The 17,587-nt window shown below is 39.9% G+C and overlaps 1 protein-coding gene across 2 annotated transcripts in view; it reads right to left on the bottom strand.

Annotated features, from left to right (window-relative positions):
* Window positions 1-987: 987 nt before the first annotated feature.
* The window catches only part of cbfb (core-binding factor subunit beta), a 77,963-nt gene continuing 61,363 nt past the window's right edge, over window positions 988-17,587 (bottom strand). For both annotated transcript variants that reach the window (XM_048605790.1, XM_048605789.1), the window contains exon 5: window positions 988-2,397. In XM_048605790.1, the coding sequence (XP_048461747.1) occupies window positions 2,348-2,397 (50 nt within the window). In that variant the 3' untranslated portion in view covers window positions 988-2,347. The remainder of the gene's footprint in view (window positions 2,398-17,587) is intronic.

Raw genomic sequence — 17,587 nt, 5'->3', positions numbered from 1 at the left:
TAGGTTGTAGACATGCTCGCGAAGCCGGTGGGTTTGGTTGCAAACATTTTGTCACCCTGCTAGGTAACATCGTCAGTGCACCTCCGGTGAAGCATCAGTGTTCTTGTCCCGCTTGTTATTTATATGCCTGTTTCCTGGGATGGTTGGTATTACTTCCGGTTCTGTTTCTCAGTGGTTTGAAGTAATACCAAACACCCCAGCAAACCAAGGCACATAACTAACAAGTGGGATAGAACACTGCTGCTTCACCGGAGGCGCACTGACGATGTTACCTAGTGGGGTGACGAAACGTTTGCAAATCAAACCCACTGGCTCGGTGAACATGTCTACAACCTCAAGATTTTAGTTTCTACTGAACTTGTAAATTCCCATAATTTTCTCTAAAGCCATATTTGTTTTGGTTTTAAAAAAGTTAGTGGTGTCACTGAGCAATAAAGAACATTATATCCATTAAACTTGACTTTGTCATGCATAAACACCCTACAGCAAACATTTCATGGTCTTCATCTTACTGTACTTCATTTGTTTGCCCAGCTTCAAAAGGTGCTCTTTGACTTTCAGAGAGGCAGGACAATATCCCAGTGCTCCCCTTGTGATATTTACTTCTACACATTAAAAACTGAGACTCTTTAATTGCTAATCACCAAAGCTCTTCTTTAAATTTATCTTTCCATTACTTCCCTCAAGGTTCATTTCTCCAATGCTATAATTTAAGACATGTCATAGCCAAACTGAAATTCGACATTACAATTTTGATTTAATTGCTGCAGGATTTCAGAGTTTCTCCATGAATCCCATTTAATAATAAACATTCACAGGTGCCAAAAGAATTTATGAAGTTAATATCAGTCTAATGTCAAATCTTTTTTCCTATGTATCTCCAGGCCTTCCATAATTCAGAACTCAGGAGCAGTTTCTCTGTTGGTTGAAAACACCTCCAGTCAGCCAAACTTGGAAATATAATTTTGAAAAAAAGGACAGAACAGGTTTGACTTTACAGAAGTTTATTATGAAAGTAATTTAAAAGAAAATGCTTTAGATTCAAAAGGTAGCAAAAGCTATTCTGATAAATCAAAGCAACTCCTGAGGGAGATGTACTACGTAAAAAAACGATGCAATTGGTTCTACTTAAATAGTGATCGGAAAAACCGTATTAAATCGCATCAATAACTTAAAACCAGTAACTTAAAAGTTTTGAATTATTTGCACTAAATAGCAGAAAGCAGACATCCCCAATCTTAACGCCAGCATTAAGATTTTTTTATGCATTGCAGAGCAAGAAATAGCCACCAAGGCCACTAGCATCCATTCCGAACATACTGTACATTCGTCAGGGTCTGTCAGAATTCATTTGGTCACTTTTCATATGTCCAGCACATGATGTAATTTAACTGTAAGCAGTGCACATTCTGTCAGCCCAAACTGCACCCTATTTTCAGGATAATATATATTTTACTTAGTAGCAGAACTCAAGGGTTCCTGACGTGGCCTAAAATAACAATTATGTTGGATTTAAAGAAACTACGCATCAGTTTTTTTATGATGAAGAGGTTGAAATCAATTTTATGTGGGCATTATTGTTTCATATCAAATTTAATTTGGAAAATGAAAGAAATAAGTCAAACTGAATGTTCATGTTGGACAGTCTTCTGTTCCCCAAATTTGTGTTGACCATTTGTCCTTAATTTGCTTTTATTTTACATGTTTAAGTTTTGCTCTGATAATAAGCTTCCTTATGTGGCTATCTCTTTACAGGATACAAAAATCAGAACTAAAAATTGCTAGTAAGCAAACAATGCATTTCCTCGGTGCTCAAGAAAAGCAAAAGCGAACAGAATTAAGGCCCTTAACGTCCATCAGCCCAGAATTTATTATAAAAAGCAGAAAATAGAATCTCTGGGTTTCCTGCCACATTTAAAAAAAAATTAATTTAACTGCAATATTTTATGACCTAATTTTGAGATACTTCTTTGCTGCATTTTTGGTTAAACCAGGTGAGAAATGGAAACAAATTAAACAATACATAAAAAGGGACAAGTAAAAATATCACCAAAAACAGAATAAAAAAATACAGCTTGCATAGAAAACAGTCACACACAGATTGCTACCAGCTACATGCATACAACAGGAAATGCAGGTACTGTAACGTGGACATAGTGCAATCCCTGGCAGTTTGTGCCGACTGGAGCATCCAAAGTCCTGGGCCGTGGGGAACAGGACAAAGTTCTTGATCCGGGCCAAAGCATCTTCACTTCTTTAAAGAATTCGGTCTCACTGAAAAGCTGCTTGATCCCCACACAATGACCCATGGCAAGGCTGCTCCGAGCACGTTTAACGTAGTTTCAGCTCATCTCCGCTCCCCAGATTGGAGCCGGGATTGGGGTCCTGCCTGCGTTGCTATATAGCAAGAAAGAACAAAATTAGATGGACAAGTCAAAAGGGAGCCAGGTAACCAAACTGCAATATGGAGAGGTTTTGTCCACTAAACAATTAATTTCCAAATATCCTTCCTGGACTGAGGCTACTGTCCACCACAGCCCTTTCCTAGAAATCCATCCATTCATTTTACAAAAGATTAGCTATCAATTACCAATGAAAAGGCTTGTAACCAATGTCAAACTTGTGTTTTCAATTGGTAAAATATTTGTACTTTAATTAATTTGTAGAAATATTGTTGCAAGTATGTAAGTGTCACAGATGCATTCTGACTCCACTGTTTTCTGATGTTGTCATTAAAGGGCTGTACGTGAATGAGGAAAAGCAAGGCACCAAAGTTAGATCCCTGACAGTCAAGAGGTAGCGGTCCAGGAGCAAGGTGTGATTAGTTGCTAAATATGGCTAAAATCATATGGGAGCATGTGAAAGCTAGCAAGAACAATCTCATGTTGCTGGATAGAGATAAGACATTGAAGAGGACTTTAAATTCATTCATGGGGTTGTGGGCATCACTGGCTAGGCCAGCATTCTTTGCCTAATTGCCCAGAGGACAGCTGCATGTCAACCTCATTGCTATTGGTCTAGAGTCACATGTAGGTTAGAACAGGAAAAGGCTGCCATTTTCTTCCCAAAAGGACATTAGTGAACCAGATGGGTATTCCCTGCAACAATCGGCAATCTGCCACGGTGAAATTTGAACCTGGGTCCCCAGAATATTACATGAGTGTCTGGATTAACAGTTTAGCAACAATATCACTAAGGAACTGCTTCTCCAGGACGGTATGGCTGCAAAAACCTGCAGTCAAGTTGAGAAGAAATAATACCGCAGACAAAATCAGGGAGGAAGTTGCTTGTGACTTTGCTTAGGTCCATTTGGTGCTGTGGTAAAGGCAGGCAATAATGGCAGAAAGCAGAATACAGATTCAAGCATGGGGTCTGGGAAAGATGGGCATGACTTTAGCGTGGTAGGATGTTTAAGGGCAACAGGTTAAGAGACGTTGGGTGGCATAGTAATGTGAAGAGATAGAATTCCGAGTTTTGTATAAGGAGGGAGGAAAGAGGGGAGAAAACAGAATTACACGGGGTGCAAGGCTATGGTTGAGCAGGGACTGTGATTTTTGTTTTTGTGCGCAAAGCAATTTGTGGGAATAGAAGGTAGAGAACGTTGGTAGGGGCATGTAAGCAGTATAGACAACAACATTGTCCCAGTGAGAGATAATTCCAGGAGCTTCTTGTAGTCATTAGAAGATCGAGAAGCCAGGATAGAAGGAGATAAATCAGTAGGAAAATAAACCAGGTTGGTATCTCTAATCTTCAAAGTAATCTTAGACTAGCGATGGCTTAGCAGAGGAAAGCAAGGCACAATTGCTCTTAATATTGTCCAGATCTGGTCACAGATGTTTAAAGTTCTCTCAGAGAAACAAAGATAGTATTCAGACTACAGGGAATGACTGGAAAGTAAGAAACTGTGTTTTCTGGTATTAAGGCATCAAGAGACGGGAGTAGGTGTTTGAGCATGCTGACAGTGGTCAGTGTTAGGGCCACAGCTAGTCATGTTATACACTGATGATCTGGACAAAGGAAATGACGGCGTTGTTACTAAGTTAGCAAATAAAGAAGATAGCAGGGGTGGTGGGGGGGAGAAGAGAGGTAGTGTTGAGGAGGTGGGTATGGAGAAGGACACGGACATGCCAGGAGAGTGTGCAAAGAAGTGGCAGACGGAATACAGGTGTTGACTATTTTCTAAATGGGGAAAGGCTTCAGAAGTTTGAGGCACAAAAGGGAAGTGGGAGTCCTAGATCAGGATTCTCTAAAGGTTAACATACAGATTCAGTTGGCAGTTATGAAGGCAAATGCAATAATAGTATTCTTTTCAATGGGGCTAGTATACAAGAGTAGGGATACACTGCTGAGGCTGAGAGAGCTCTTGTCAGACAGGATTTGGAACACCGAATTGTTTTTACCTGTATCTAAGGAAGCCTTGGAGGGGGTCCAGAAGACACAAGAATGATTCTGGCAATGAAGGGCTTGTCACATAAGGAATAGTTGAGGACTCTGGATCTGTACTCAATGGAGTTTAGAAGAATGAGGGGTAGTCTCATTGAAACTTACAGAATACTGGGGGGGCCTGGATACAGTGGATGTGGAGAAGATGCTTCCACCAGTTGGAGAGACTAGGACCTGACAGCATAGCCCGAGTGAAGTTACAACCCTTTAGAAATAAGACAGGAAGAACCTCCTCAACCAACCAGGGTGGTCAATCTATGGAACTCATTTCCACAAAGATTATGGAGGCCACGTTACCGAGTGTACTTAAGAGAGATAGAGCTTCTTGATGAGCATGGGGATCAAAGGTTACAGGTAGAAAGCAAGAGAACGGGGTTGAGAAACAGCCATGATCAAATGGCAGAGCAGACTGTATGGGCCTAATGGCCTAATTCTGATCCTATATCTTATAGACAGCTGCTATACAACGTTGTGGTAAATGCAGGACTGAAAATTAGACAGTTGAAACTGAATGCTTATCAGAATTACAATATTCATTATAATCTCAGGTTATTTGCTCAAAAAAATCTTTTCACATTTACCTGTTTCCCACATACTGCTACCAGATTAAAGGAATCACAATATTAAATCTATAACACCCAGGTATAGAAATGAAAATGCACAAGTTGCAATACATATACAGACAAACATCACTTCGATGGATTATTTATTCAATCGTTGACATGCAACTATCATCCAACACTATAAATGAAAAGTTATTTTCTATTTGACGCCACTGAAAATACTTTGATTTCATTCCAGTTAAATCTATTTTCCCAAAGCTAAGTTTCAGAAGAGCCTGGCCAACTGTTTGAGTTGGGCTTAATCTTGAGTCTGCCAGCTGTGATGTCTAGATGTTCCCTTGTCCATTCGTTGACAAAGTTTGCAACATGGATACTGCGCAGAAAGGGTAACAGATCCAATTGCTTGTATCATTGCATACAAAACGTATTGTACCCATCAGCTTCACCAAAACCTATAATGACCAACCAATGAATTTAATCCAATTCCATGAACAATTAACTTACCATCTGCCCATCATTCCTTCCTATTTGACTTTCCAGAGAAACATATTAAGTCCAAGAATCAAAACAAAACAGAAAACAAGTGGCACAGAAAGAGGCCAATCAGTCCATCAGTCAGTGTTCATCTCTGCTCAGTCAGAAGAATTATTGGCCATCCCACAGCATTTTCTCCAACAAATGACAGGCCTGTAAATATTCAGTTCATTTCTTCTCCCATCATTTTTAGACAGTCTGTACAGCTGAGCAGTCCTCCAATTTTCTAGCACTTTGGCCTTAGGACTGGATAAATGATCAGAGGCTCTGCTTTTTTTTGTTTCTCTTCACAGCCCAGACTTCATTCACCAGGGCCGAAAGATTCATACACCTTCAAAAATGTTAAACCTCTTAAAACACGCATATTTATCCCAACCAATATTTCACCTCTCCTTAGCAATTTCTCCTCTTTAGTGCAGACTGACAAGATATTCATTAGGCAAATTTTTTTATTCGTTTATTACAAGGAGAATGAAAATCAAAAGGGGACGTTTTGCTACAGTTGTACAGGGCATAGGGAAGACCATACTGGGCTCCTTATTTAAAGGAGCACATAGTTGGATTAGGAGCAGTTCAGAGAAGCTTCACAAGCTCATGGAATTAGTGTTATCTCAGAAGAAATGTTGGACAAGTTGTGTATCCATTGGAGTTTAGAAGAAGAGATGATCTATTTGAGATTCTTCCGATCTGACCTAGTCCCATTTACCAGCATCTGTCCCGAATCCCTCTAAAACCCTTTCAATTCACATACCCATCCAGAGGCCTTTAAAATGTTGGAATTGTACCTGTCTCCACCACTTCCTCTGGCAGTTCATTCCATACATGCATCACCCTCTGCGTGAAAAAAATTACCCCTCAAGACCTTTTTAAATCCTTTCCCTCTCACCTTAAACCTGTGCCCTCTAGTTTTGGACTCCCCTACACTACACATAAAAGACCTTGACTATTCACCCTATCCATGCCATTCATGATTTTACAAACCTATATATGGTCATTCCTCAGCCTCCAAAACTCCACGGAAAAATGCCCCAGTCTGTTCAGCCTCTCCTTATAACCTTGTAAATCTTTTCTGCACCCTCTCAAGTTTAAGTGTGCAGTATTCTAAAAGTGGCCTCACCAATGTCCTGTACAGCCACAACATGACGTCCCAACGCCTGTACTCAATGTTCTGACCAAAGGCGATAAGTGTCAAAGGATAATTCCCTTTGTTGGAGAGACTAGAAATGGGGACGCAATTTAAATACATAAGGTCTTCCATTTAAGACAGACAAGGAGAACATTTGTTTGAGTTGGAGTCTGTGGACTCTCTTCTCCGGGCAGCCTTGGATGAGGGTGATTCAATACCTTAGGTCAGAGAGAGAGAGAGAGAGAGAGAGAGAGAGAGATTCTGGAGTAACGAAGTTCAAACAGTATTTGGATAAGCAGGAAGAGAGTTGAGACCACAACCAGATCAACTAGAATCTTATCAATCAGCAGAACAGGCTTGAGGGACTGATAGCCTATTGCTAATTTACGTTTGTACACAAGAATCTCACCCAACTATTCCACCTTGACACTTTATATATTTTGGTCCTGAACAGATTTTACTTTCCTTAGTTATCCATTTGCTCTTTATATTTACAAAACCTTTGAGTTTTCTGGACAAGACCTAATACTCTTCCCTATCCTTTTTGTTTTCCTAATTTCCTTTCTAATTAAATCAGTGTATCTTCCATATTTTAATTTTCTACAGTGTTGAAACCCCCTGAAGGCTACTCCCTCAGCCTGCCTCAAAGACTGCTCCAATTCTGGATGATCGATCCCCTTTCCTGTGTTTATGCTTCCTTAGACTCCAAAATAGTACTCCAGTATTTACTCTCGGTAACAGTTCCAGCTTTTCACCAATTTCATCAAGAACTGAGTATGTTTATTTCCCAAAGTTCTGGTTTTGCTCCACTGTATCAAGCAAATACTGCTTGAGCCTTTCAACTCCCTTTCTCAGCCATATTGAACTATGTGACTCTAACATTGAAGCCCCTAAAGCTCTCAGGACTTTTCCTGAACCTTCACTTGAACACTCACTGCATTCTAATTCCTAGAACTTATCCCCAAGTTCTAACAGTACAACCATCCAATTGCTCTCAACTATTCACCGATTTCCCCTACACACAACTCATGTAGTTCAGTTACTTTCCCAGCAGTACAGCAAAAAGCAGTACTACCTCACATGGAGTCTACCTCTCATTATCCTATACTGTGTCTTTCCTATCTGCCTGTAACCTGTGAGCTTCTCTTCAGCGATCCCTAAACTGTCCTGAATGACCTATTTAAAACATTCCAATAAGCACTTCTCAATAAAATGACTTCAATACAAAATAATTCAAATCTTTCTACAAAAAACATATGTAGAATCAAAGCCATTCAGTATGGGAATCAATCTTTTACAGAATACAGTTATTCCCAGTCTCCCACATTTTCCTCCACATCAATGCTTTTTTCTTCAGGTATTTGCAAGTTGTAACCACCTCCTGTATATTTGAATTATTTTAAAATTTCAAAACAGTACTTTTTGAAGTAAAACTGAATTTTTTCATCCCATCTCAAGGTCAAATAACTTGTTCAACAATTCTAGGTAGAGCTGAATGAAGAGTGGTTAGGAGGTATAGTAATTATTCTGTTCAACATCATTTCACTATAGAATGCTTATTAATTCACAAGTCTATGGAGTGTATACCGATTCTCACAGCACAGAAAGATCGTCAACCTTCATCTCAAGGCAGCAGGAATACAAAGGGATGAGATTTTTGCCTGCTCTAAATTTAGGGCAAATAAAGGAAGAGAAAACCTTGAGCACCAATAAACAGGGATTAAAAAACTGCACACAAGAATCCGAGTTATATTCCAGCATGCTTGAAGACATTGGAAATATGCATTATTTTACTTTAAAATTGGAAAAAAAAAGTTAGCAAAAAATCTGACATGAAAACGTTGCTAGCCCGAACAACCCCACGCTTGATTGCCTGCAGTACCACCAATGCCAATGATTGAAAGTCTAGGTATCCTATAATGCAAACTGAAATTACTCTGTGTGAAATAAAAGAAACAAATAAGTTACCAATCGAGCGTCTCAGTGGACAGGGCATGTGTACTGCATCATGGGAACCCCTGATTTAATTCATAGTTCATAAGGCCAACAAAAGTACCTCTCTGCTTTTCTCATCATGAATTTTTCTCCAGTAAGGACAGGAAATTTAACAACCCTATCTTGCATTTGCTATTATTTTTCTTATTCCTGCTGCTTTTATTACTATTCGTACAATGTTCAGATTTTGTGCCTTCCTCCAAAAGTACAATACAACTTTGATAAAAGATACACATACTCTTTAGACTGCTCCAAAATTAATCAGTATGAATTTTGCACCCCAGCAAGACAGAAGTGACAAATAAAATCTGGTAAGGTTTAAAGCTCGGCAAAATTGTATGAGGGCCCTTCCAAAAAAAAAGGGGGCTTGCAAGGAAAGGAAAGATGGATGGGTGGAAACAGAATTGGGGTCTCGACCCGAAATGTCAGCTTTCCTGTTCCTCTGATGCTGCTTGGCCTGCTGTGTTCATCCAGCTCTACACCTTGTTATCTCAGATTCTCCAGCTCAGGCAGTTCCTACTATCTCTGGAGAGATTTATGACACTTCATTTTCATTACAAACAACAGTAAACACATCATATCCGGATAATTTCACATTTCTTTCTCATCGAGTGCTGGCAATAAGCTGCCCTACTGAATTTCTGCAATTCATGTGGTGTAGGTATGCCTGCAGTGCTGTTAGGGAGGGAATTCGGGGATTTTGACAACAGTGAAGGAATAATGACAAAATTCCAGGTTAGGACAATATGCGGCTTGGAGAGAAAATTGTTAGTCATGTTCCCATGTATCCACTGCCCTTGTTTTTCTAGATGTAAAAGTTACAGGTTTAGAAGGTGTTGCCTAAACCACCTTAGTGAGTTAAAGTACATCTTGCAAATTGTACACTCTGCTGCCGCTGCACTTCAGTGGTGAAGATAGTAATTGTTGAAGATGTTAGATGGGATGTTAACTGGGTAGCTTATTTTGTCCTGAATGGTGTTGAGTTGTGTGTTGTTGGAACTGCACTAATCCTGTAGATGATTAACATGCTTTGAGACAGGTGGTGAGTCACATGCTGCAGAATTCCCAGTCTCTGACTCACTCTTGCAGCCATAGTATTTATATGGCTGGTCCTGTTCAGTTTCTGGTCAATGGTAACTCCCAAAATGCTGAACTGGAGGGGATTCAGCAATGATAATGCCATTGAAAGCCAAAGTTGATGGCTAGAATTATTGCCAGAATGTTGCAAGGGACCACTATCTTTGCAGACTTCAATGCTTTCAGTCATTTCTTGATAACCGGTAGATTGAATTGAATTATGTGAAGGGTGAAATCTGTGATGCTGGGGGAACTTGAGGCAGCAGAGATGGATCGTTAATTTCACACTTCAGGCTGAGAAACTTCAGCCTTGTCATTAGCACTGATGGGTTCCCTCATATCAACAATAGGTGTATTTGTGGTGCCTCTTCCTCCAGTGAGTTAATTGCCCTCCACTATACATGACTGGATGTTGCAGAAAGAGCCGGAGGATGGTCACAGGAGAAGGGAACAGGGGAGGCTGTGGCAACATGGATGGTAATCAGCAGATTTTTTGTTTATGTTTGACCTGACCCCATGCTGCACAACTCCAGTGGGTATCCTTAGTGTGAAGTGTAATGGTTACTCTCACCAGTAATGTAATGAATACACACAGCTTCAACAGGGAGAATGGCAAGGGTTTGGTAAAGTATGTTTTTTTCCTTTCTTTTCTTCCTTCATGACCTGCTGCAGCCTAGCAGCTATGCCATAGGACCTAGCCAGCCATAGTGTTATCGAGTTACCCTTGGTAACAGACACTGAAGTTCCCTACTCAGTGTATTCTGTGCCCTCATCTTCCTCTGTGCTTCCTTCAAATGGTGTTCAACAGGGAATGCAGATTCCTTACGAGGGGGAGGTGGTGTGTGCACATTGGTAGCAAATAGGTGCTGATCAATTTTTCTTTCACATGCTTGACTTGATGGCATGAGATATGATGGGCTCAAGAATCGATTTTGACTAGACTCAGAGCAATTTGCTCCTGACTGCATACCACTGTGCTGCCACCTCTGGTGGCTCTTTCCTACCAGTGGGACAGGACACATCTAAGGATGATGGCAATGTCTGGGACAGTCATATTCATAGACGAAATTAAATTGCAGCTTGATTCATTCCTGGGATAGTTCTCCCAATTTTTGCACCAGACCCTGAATGTTAGGAAGGAGAACCTTGCACGGTCACTAGGGCTTTGTGTGTGTGCCATTGACATTTCTAGTACCTTGGTCAATGCCAGGTGATCCAGGCAGTTTAATTTCTTTTTTGGAAGTATAAACTACACAATTTTATTTTTCAACTTTTGAGTGTCATTGGAACGTGGACCGTTTTGCCCAGGGATTGGTTAAAGCAAGGGCATTTTTATCCACACAATAAATAAATTTGGAAGCCAAGGTTGATTCAGGACCAACACATGGAGAAGTCAAGCAGCTGAACAGCATTTTAATGTCACTTTGTTAATTTCAAACAATAACACAACTCTGCCACCCCAATTCCTGCATATAAACCACTTATCTCAACCCTCTGTGGGCCCTTTAATAGTGCCAGAGAGCCTCTCGAGTGTCCAGTGACTTTTTAATAGTCTTATAATGACAATGTTTTCAACTCCAAATACAAACTTCCTCAGATTAACTAATTGATTTACCTTCAAAGAAATGTATTGGCAGTTTGATAGAGTTCATGAATCTTCAACACCTGTGACTTTGTTAGTTATATCCTTTACTTTTGATTTCTAGGTTTCCAACTTTGGACCAAAATTTGCAATTTTATTACATACAAACTGAAGCATGACAGAGACAATGAACTGAGCAGTAACCAGCTGCTGAAGTTAAATAATTCCAAAGACTTAGAACCCTTGTGAAGCTTGAGCTGATGAGCAGTAACTAACATTTGTGCCCAACAGATGCCAGACAATTGTCATTCCCAACAACAGTAAACCCAGTTATCTCCTGATGACATTCATATTGACAACAATGAACCCCATTAACAATATCCTGGAGGTTACCATTGATAAGAAACTGAACTAGGTCACCATTATACATGTAGAGGCTAGGAAATCTGCAAATAACTCACCTCCTGACTCCTCAATATACGTACACCAGCTATAAGGCACATGTAAGGAATGCAATGGATACACTCCACTTGTTTGGATGAGTGCAGCTCCGACAAAGTAATAAGTTTGACACCGCTCAGGACAAAGCAATCTACCTGATTGGCATCACATCCACCACCTTAAAAATATTGCTGCACAGTGCCTTAGTGGTGGCAGGCGTCAATGTGTACCATATACAAGAGGCATTGCAGCAATTCACCAAGGCTCCACTGACAGCCTCTTTCAAATCCGTCACCTATGAGCGTAACTACAACAGTTCAAGGCACTAGTTCAAAACTAGGGCAATTAACAGTATGCCATAAAATACTGGGCTAGTTAGTAACAATATAATCCTTTGAGTTATCAAATAAAAGCAATATTCACAGATACCTGGATTACTGATACTATGCATATTTACCTAAAGCAAATTTCTGACAGAAGTTAGGCCTGGATTAACAAGGTTAATAAAAATGGACAGAATTGCTATGGAATTATTACAACAGTGGTTTATTGGACATGGCGCATACATCCTGAAAAACAAACCCTATCCTTATGGATACTGGCCTGAGTTTTAACCTGTTCCTTGCATGGGAGTTACTGTTGGGCTCATTTAATCATTCTTCTGTCTGGTTCCTGCCCAGCGGCAACCCAATAGATAGGCTGGAGGCCTCTAGGTTGGGAACCTTGCTGCACCAGCTTGTGACCTACGAGAGCAAAAAATTATTCTAAGGGAGTCAGAGACATTGTAGTGGACTCAATTATGATGGAGAAAAGACATTTCCAGTTAGCTGGGCAATTTACTGCACCTACGCCCATAAGCATACTGTCAAAGCAGATCCACTTATCTTAAAGGTTCAACTCTTCACCCAGATTTCTCCAAATTGTGAGTAAACAAATCAACATAATTTTTAAACAGAATTATAGGTTAAACGAAAGCAGCAGTTTAATGTTAATGTTTAAATGACACTCACTTTCCATGAGCGGACTAGGTTACCCATCACTGATTCAGTCTCAGATAAAGTAAGATGAGTTTAAGGGATACCAGGCTCCCATTTCACAAGCTTGGGCTCAATGTCACTGGCCACTCCCATCAATGGACTTTGCACTTCCGTAATTTGGTGACACCTTTCTCCAGTAAACAATAACTAAACAAATGATACTATACAGTCTAAGGATTGCAAGAAAACCCTTATTTGGACATTGTGCTGCCATCTGGATTTTCTTTTGCTCGGTATGGGAAATTGGATAAATGTTACTAACTTGAACCAAAGGCTTTCAGCCAATTAGTATTTTTACATAAAGGTTTCCTTCTAAATATAGTTTCTTAAAACAATCTTTCTACAATTTTACACATTGATGTGCTATGCAAAATTTCACTCCTTGATGGTTTCTTCAGATGAGGCTTATTTATCTTAACCAATATTATATATATTCAACATAGATGCAAAACTTTATTTCCTTGGATTCAACTCACCCCCCACCCCCTCAACTGCTTGGTGAATATCACCTTCTATCTTTCCAAGAAGAAAATACAGTCCCAGAAAATGACAGCACCCAACCAGGATGTTTCTTTTATGCACAAGCCACAAATACCTCAAAAAATGTGAAGGAACAAAAATAGAAGTTGCTAGAAAAGCTCAGCGGGTCTGGCAGCATTTGTGAAGAATGTTCTGAGGAACGGTCACCGGACCCGAAACATTAACTCTGATTTTTCTTCAGATGCTGCCAGATCTGCTGAGCTTTTGCAGCAACTTCTGTTTTTGTTCCTGATTTACAGCAGCCGCAGTTATTTCAGGTGTTATCAAATATTTGAAGCTTTGTTCAATAGAATTTTCCTATTATTTACTTGCAATCGGTCAATATTCATTTGGACCCAAACAACAATCTTTTTTTACCCATGTGCTTATGAACGAAAGGCAACTAAAGTACAGTATTTTCTATTAATCCTCAATTAAACTGATTTTTATCTTGAATTTTCAATTCTAATGATGCGCAGTTCCACATTCATAACTTTCAATTCTGTAGATTTGTCCATATTTGAAACATCATTTTACATATGGATTAAAGAGGAAAAAGGTTCTTAACAGGGAGGCATTACAATTTAAAATCAATTTTTCTCCAGAAAGGAGTGGGTTTTTCTAAATTGCTGTATATTAATACCAGACTGCTGATTGCATAACTGTGAGACTAACAGGATATTAAAATTACACCTAAGATGAGACATAACTAACAAGCTGGTCATCGACTAATCTATTTTTGAGAAGTCATGCCCCAGCAAGGTTTTAACACCGAATATATGGACTACATTCCTCAGTAAAAGCAAGCATTAGATAATGGTCAATTCTCTACCACTGAAAGGTTGACTTAAATCAAGTCAACCAGCCTAGTCTATGAAAAGGTATGTTTAAATAATTACCAATAGTCTATTCATTCTTACTACAAAACTTGCATGACATGCTGAAATCTGAAATACAACAAAAACAACTGAGGCATATAGAATGTTTACCATGACAGCGGCAGAACATCTTTCCATCTTGTTTTGCAGTTCAAGAATGTCTACACTAGTTTCCCATGACAAGGGACTCTTCATGTATAAATGTTACGAACACTGGATGGTGCTAAAAGCAACATCACAAGCTTTGGACAATTAAAATCTCCCCTGTGGAGGGACTCTGGTGCTATAAAAAGACTGACAATTACTTTCTTCAAGATACTCACCACACACACACACGAACAATTTTAAAAAAAAAAAAATCACTTCAAGCGTCAGAGGACGTAAAATGGACAATTTTAAGTGCTTTTTACTTGACCATGTGATCTTGCAACAAATTCCAGTCAGTTCTTTTTGCTGCCATGTGTATTTTTTCTCACTTTGACATGCTTGAGCATGCTCAGTCCAGCCAATTTAGAAATAAGTGACCCTCAATTTACCTTAAAAGCCCCAAAGTTACAAAAGCCTTTAATGGTTGACATGAGATGCAAATTCTAAAATTAGTTTTTATTTAATTTGTTCACAATGCATGCGATATCAGCTAATCCAGTGGTTATTGCTCATTGTTATAACCTTTGGAAAGGTGGTGGTAAGCTGTGTTATTGTACCACTGTAGCTCATGAGAGGGGAAGAGTACTTAAACCTACAGTGCTCTTCGGAGGCCACTTCCAGAATTCTGATCCAGTGACAATGATATAATTCCATAATATAGGTACTATGGCATATGTATTGAATACATAAAATATATAACACGTTTCAATTTTCAGATGGATCAACTACTGCATAAGCAAGATTAAGCCACAATGCACATGAAACAGAAACCAGAGCTAACAGTAAATGGAAGGGAAAGGAGGATGGCACACCAATTTGGAACAATGTGAGAATGAATGTTTAATATTCATTCTTCACCTTCCCCTCCATTCCCAAATGGTGATCCAACTGAAAATTTAATTTCCGTGAAACTATTTTCAATTCTGTTACAATTATAATATTTCATCTAACCCCTCAAGGTGGAATTTCTTTCATTATTCTTCATACTTTTATTCAATCACAGCTCCCTAATATAACCATGCACACTTATAATTAACATCCAAGAAATGCTGAATGCAAGCAAGTAGTGCAAAATTTAAAAAGTCTTCACTGGAAAGCAACTTATAACTTTTATACTCTGAAGTAACTAACATAAGACAATCAGGGCACTCAAGGCCCAGATAAGTCAAACCAGGCAATCAAGTGGACTGGACAATCTACTAAAAACCAAAAGTACTGCGGATGCTGTAAATCAGGAACAAAAACAAAGATGCTGGAAAAGCTCAGCAGGTCTGGCAGCATCTGTGAAGGTAAAAACAGAGTTAACGTTTCGGGTCCAGTGACCCTTCCTCAGAACCGTTCTGAGTAAGAACAAAAGAACCGAAAGAACAGATTTCTTTCCTCTGGCATCAATGACCATCTTTCAATACAATTCAATAAGAGCATAATTGTTACTTAATCTGACCAGTCCACTTTCAAATTACCTGATTTGCACTCTAAACTCAGCCATTTTCTTGATATTTTGATATCGAGAGGAATAGGCATGGTGATGTCCTGTGTCAGGCAGTCAGCATCACAATAGAGCAGATGAGGTAAGGACCCTTGCCAGAAAGCAGACAGGCTGGCTGTAGACCTGAGTGGGATTCAGGACGTAAGCAAGGATAAGGTTTTTTAGTTTATACTTAATAAAGAATAAGGGTAAATTAAAGGCAAAGGTCTATATTCTATTAGGTTGCAATATCTCTGGAGAACTCAGGACTGTGATTTGCAGATCCTGCACAATGGTGGAAATCTTAAGATGTTCTTGGCAGTCTGGCTGGCCAGGTGTGCAGGCAGTGCCTCCCACTAGGTCTGAACTCTGGGTTTTAGAGCTTAAACAGCAGTTGGAGGATTTACAGTGCAGTTCACAAAGCAGACAGGTTTGAAAACTGCATATTTCAGAATGTGGTCATGCTGCAACTTAAAATGCAGGCAGAGGCAGAAGTAGCCAGATAGGAGGGGACTAGACAGGTATTGAAGAAATCCACCTAATGCATTTTGTTTGGAAACAGTAAGAGTGGTGGTTCTTCTGAAGAGGCTAGCCAGAGCTAACACTGTGGGCAGTTCAGCTGTGCAGGTGAATGGGGAGGAAGAAGTATAGAAGTGCTAGAGTGGTAGGGAATTCATCTGTAGGGGAGCAGGCAGGTACTTTTGCCTAGGATGGTAAGTGGCCTTCTGGTTGTCAATGTCAAGGATGTCACAGAGTGGCAACCTGAAGGGGGAGGGTAAATAGCTAGATGTCGTGATCCATGTTGGGACCCAGACAATAGAAAAAAAAGAAAAACAAAGTACTACAAGCTGACTTTAGGGAGTTAGGTAGGAAGTTGAAAAGCAGAACTTCAAAAAGGTAGCAATCTCTGGATTACTCCCAGTGCCATGCAGCAGTGAGTATAGGAATAGAAGGATACAACTGATGAATATGTGGGTGAAAGAAATGGTGCAGGAGGGATAGCTTTAGATTCCAGAGGTATCAGGATCTTTTTCTATTCTCTTATGTGATTTGGGCATTGCTGGCTGACCAGTCAGCATTTGTTGTCTGCCCCTAGTTACCTTTGAGAAGGTGGTGGCGAGCTGTATTGTTGAACTGCTGCAGTCCATGTGCTGGAAGGTAGACCCACAATGCCATTAGGGAAGGAATTCCAGGATTTTGACCCAATGACAGTGAAGGAATGATGATATATTACCAAGTCAGGACAGTGAGTGGTTTGGAGAGGAACTTGTGGGTAGTGGCGGGTGGTTCCCATGTATCTGCCATCCTTGCCCTTCTAAATGGAAGTGGTCATGGCCTCGGAAGATGCTATGAATGTCTGGCGAATTTTTGCAATGCGTCTTGTAGATCGTACACAATGCTGCTACAGAATGTCAATAGTGAGGGGAGTAGATGCTCGTGGATGTGGTGCTAATTAAGCAGGCTTCTTTGTACTGGATGGTGTCAAGCTTCTTGAGTGTTGTTGGAGCTGCACGCATCCAGACAAGTGGGAAGTATTCATCATACACACAGCTTGGGCCTTGTAGTTGGTGGACAGGTGGTGAGTTAGTTGCTGCAGGATTCCTAACCTCTGACCTGCTCCTACAGTCAAACTGTATTTATATGGTGAGTCTAGTTGAGTTTCTGGTCATTGGTAACCCCCAGGATGTGGATAGTAGGGGATTCAGTGATGGTAACACATCCAGCAACATCCTGGTAAATCTCTTAAGTCCTCTCCAGCTTAATAATATCCTTCCTA

The sequence above is a fragment of the Rhincodon typus genome, chromosome 15 (assembly GCF_021869965.1).
Source record: "Rhincodon typus isolate 14 chromosome 15, sRhiTyp1.1, whole genome shotgun sequence".
NCBI lineage: Eukaryota > Metazoa > Chordata > Chondrichthyes > Orectolobiformes > Rhincodontidae > Rhincodon > Rhincodon typus.
Note: the sequence above shows the minus strand (reverse complement) of the source record. Positions and strands in the feature narration are given on the sequence as shown.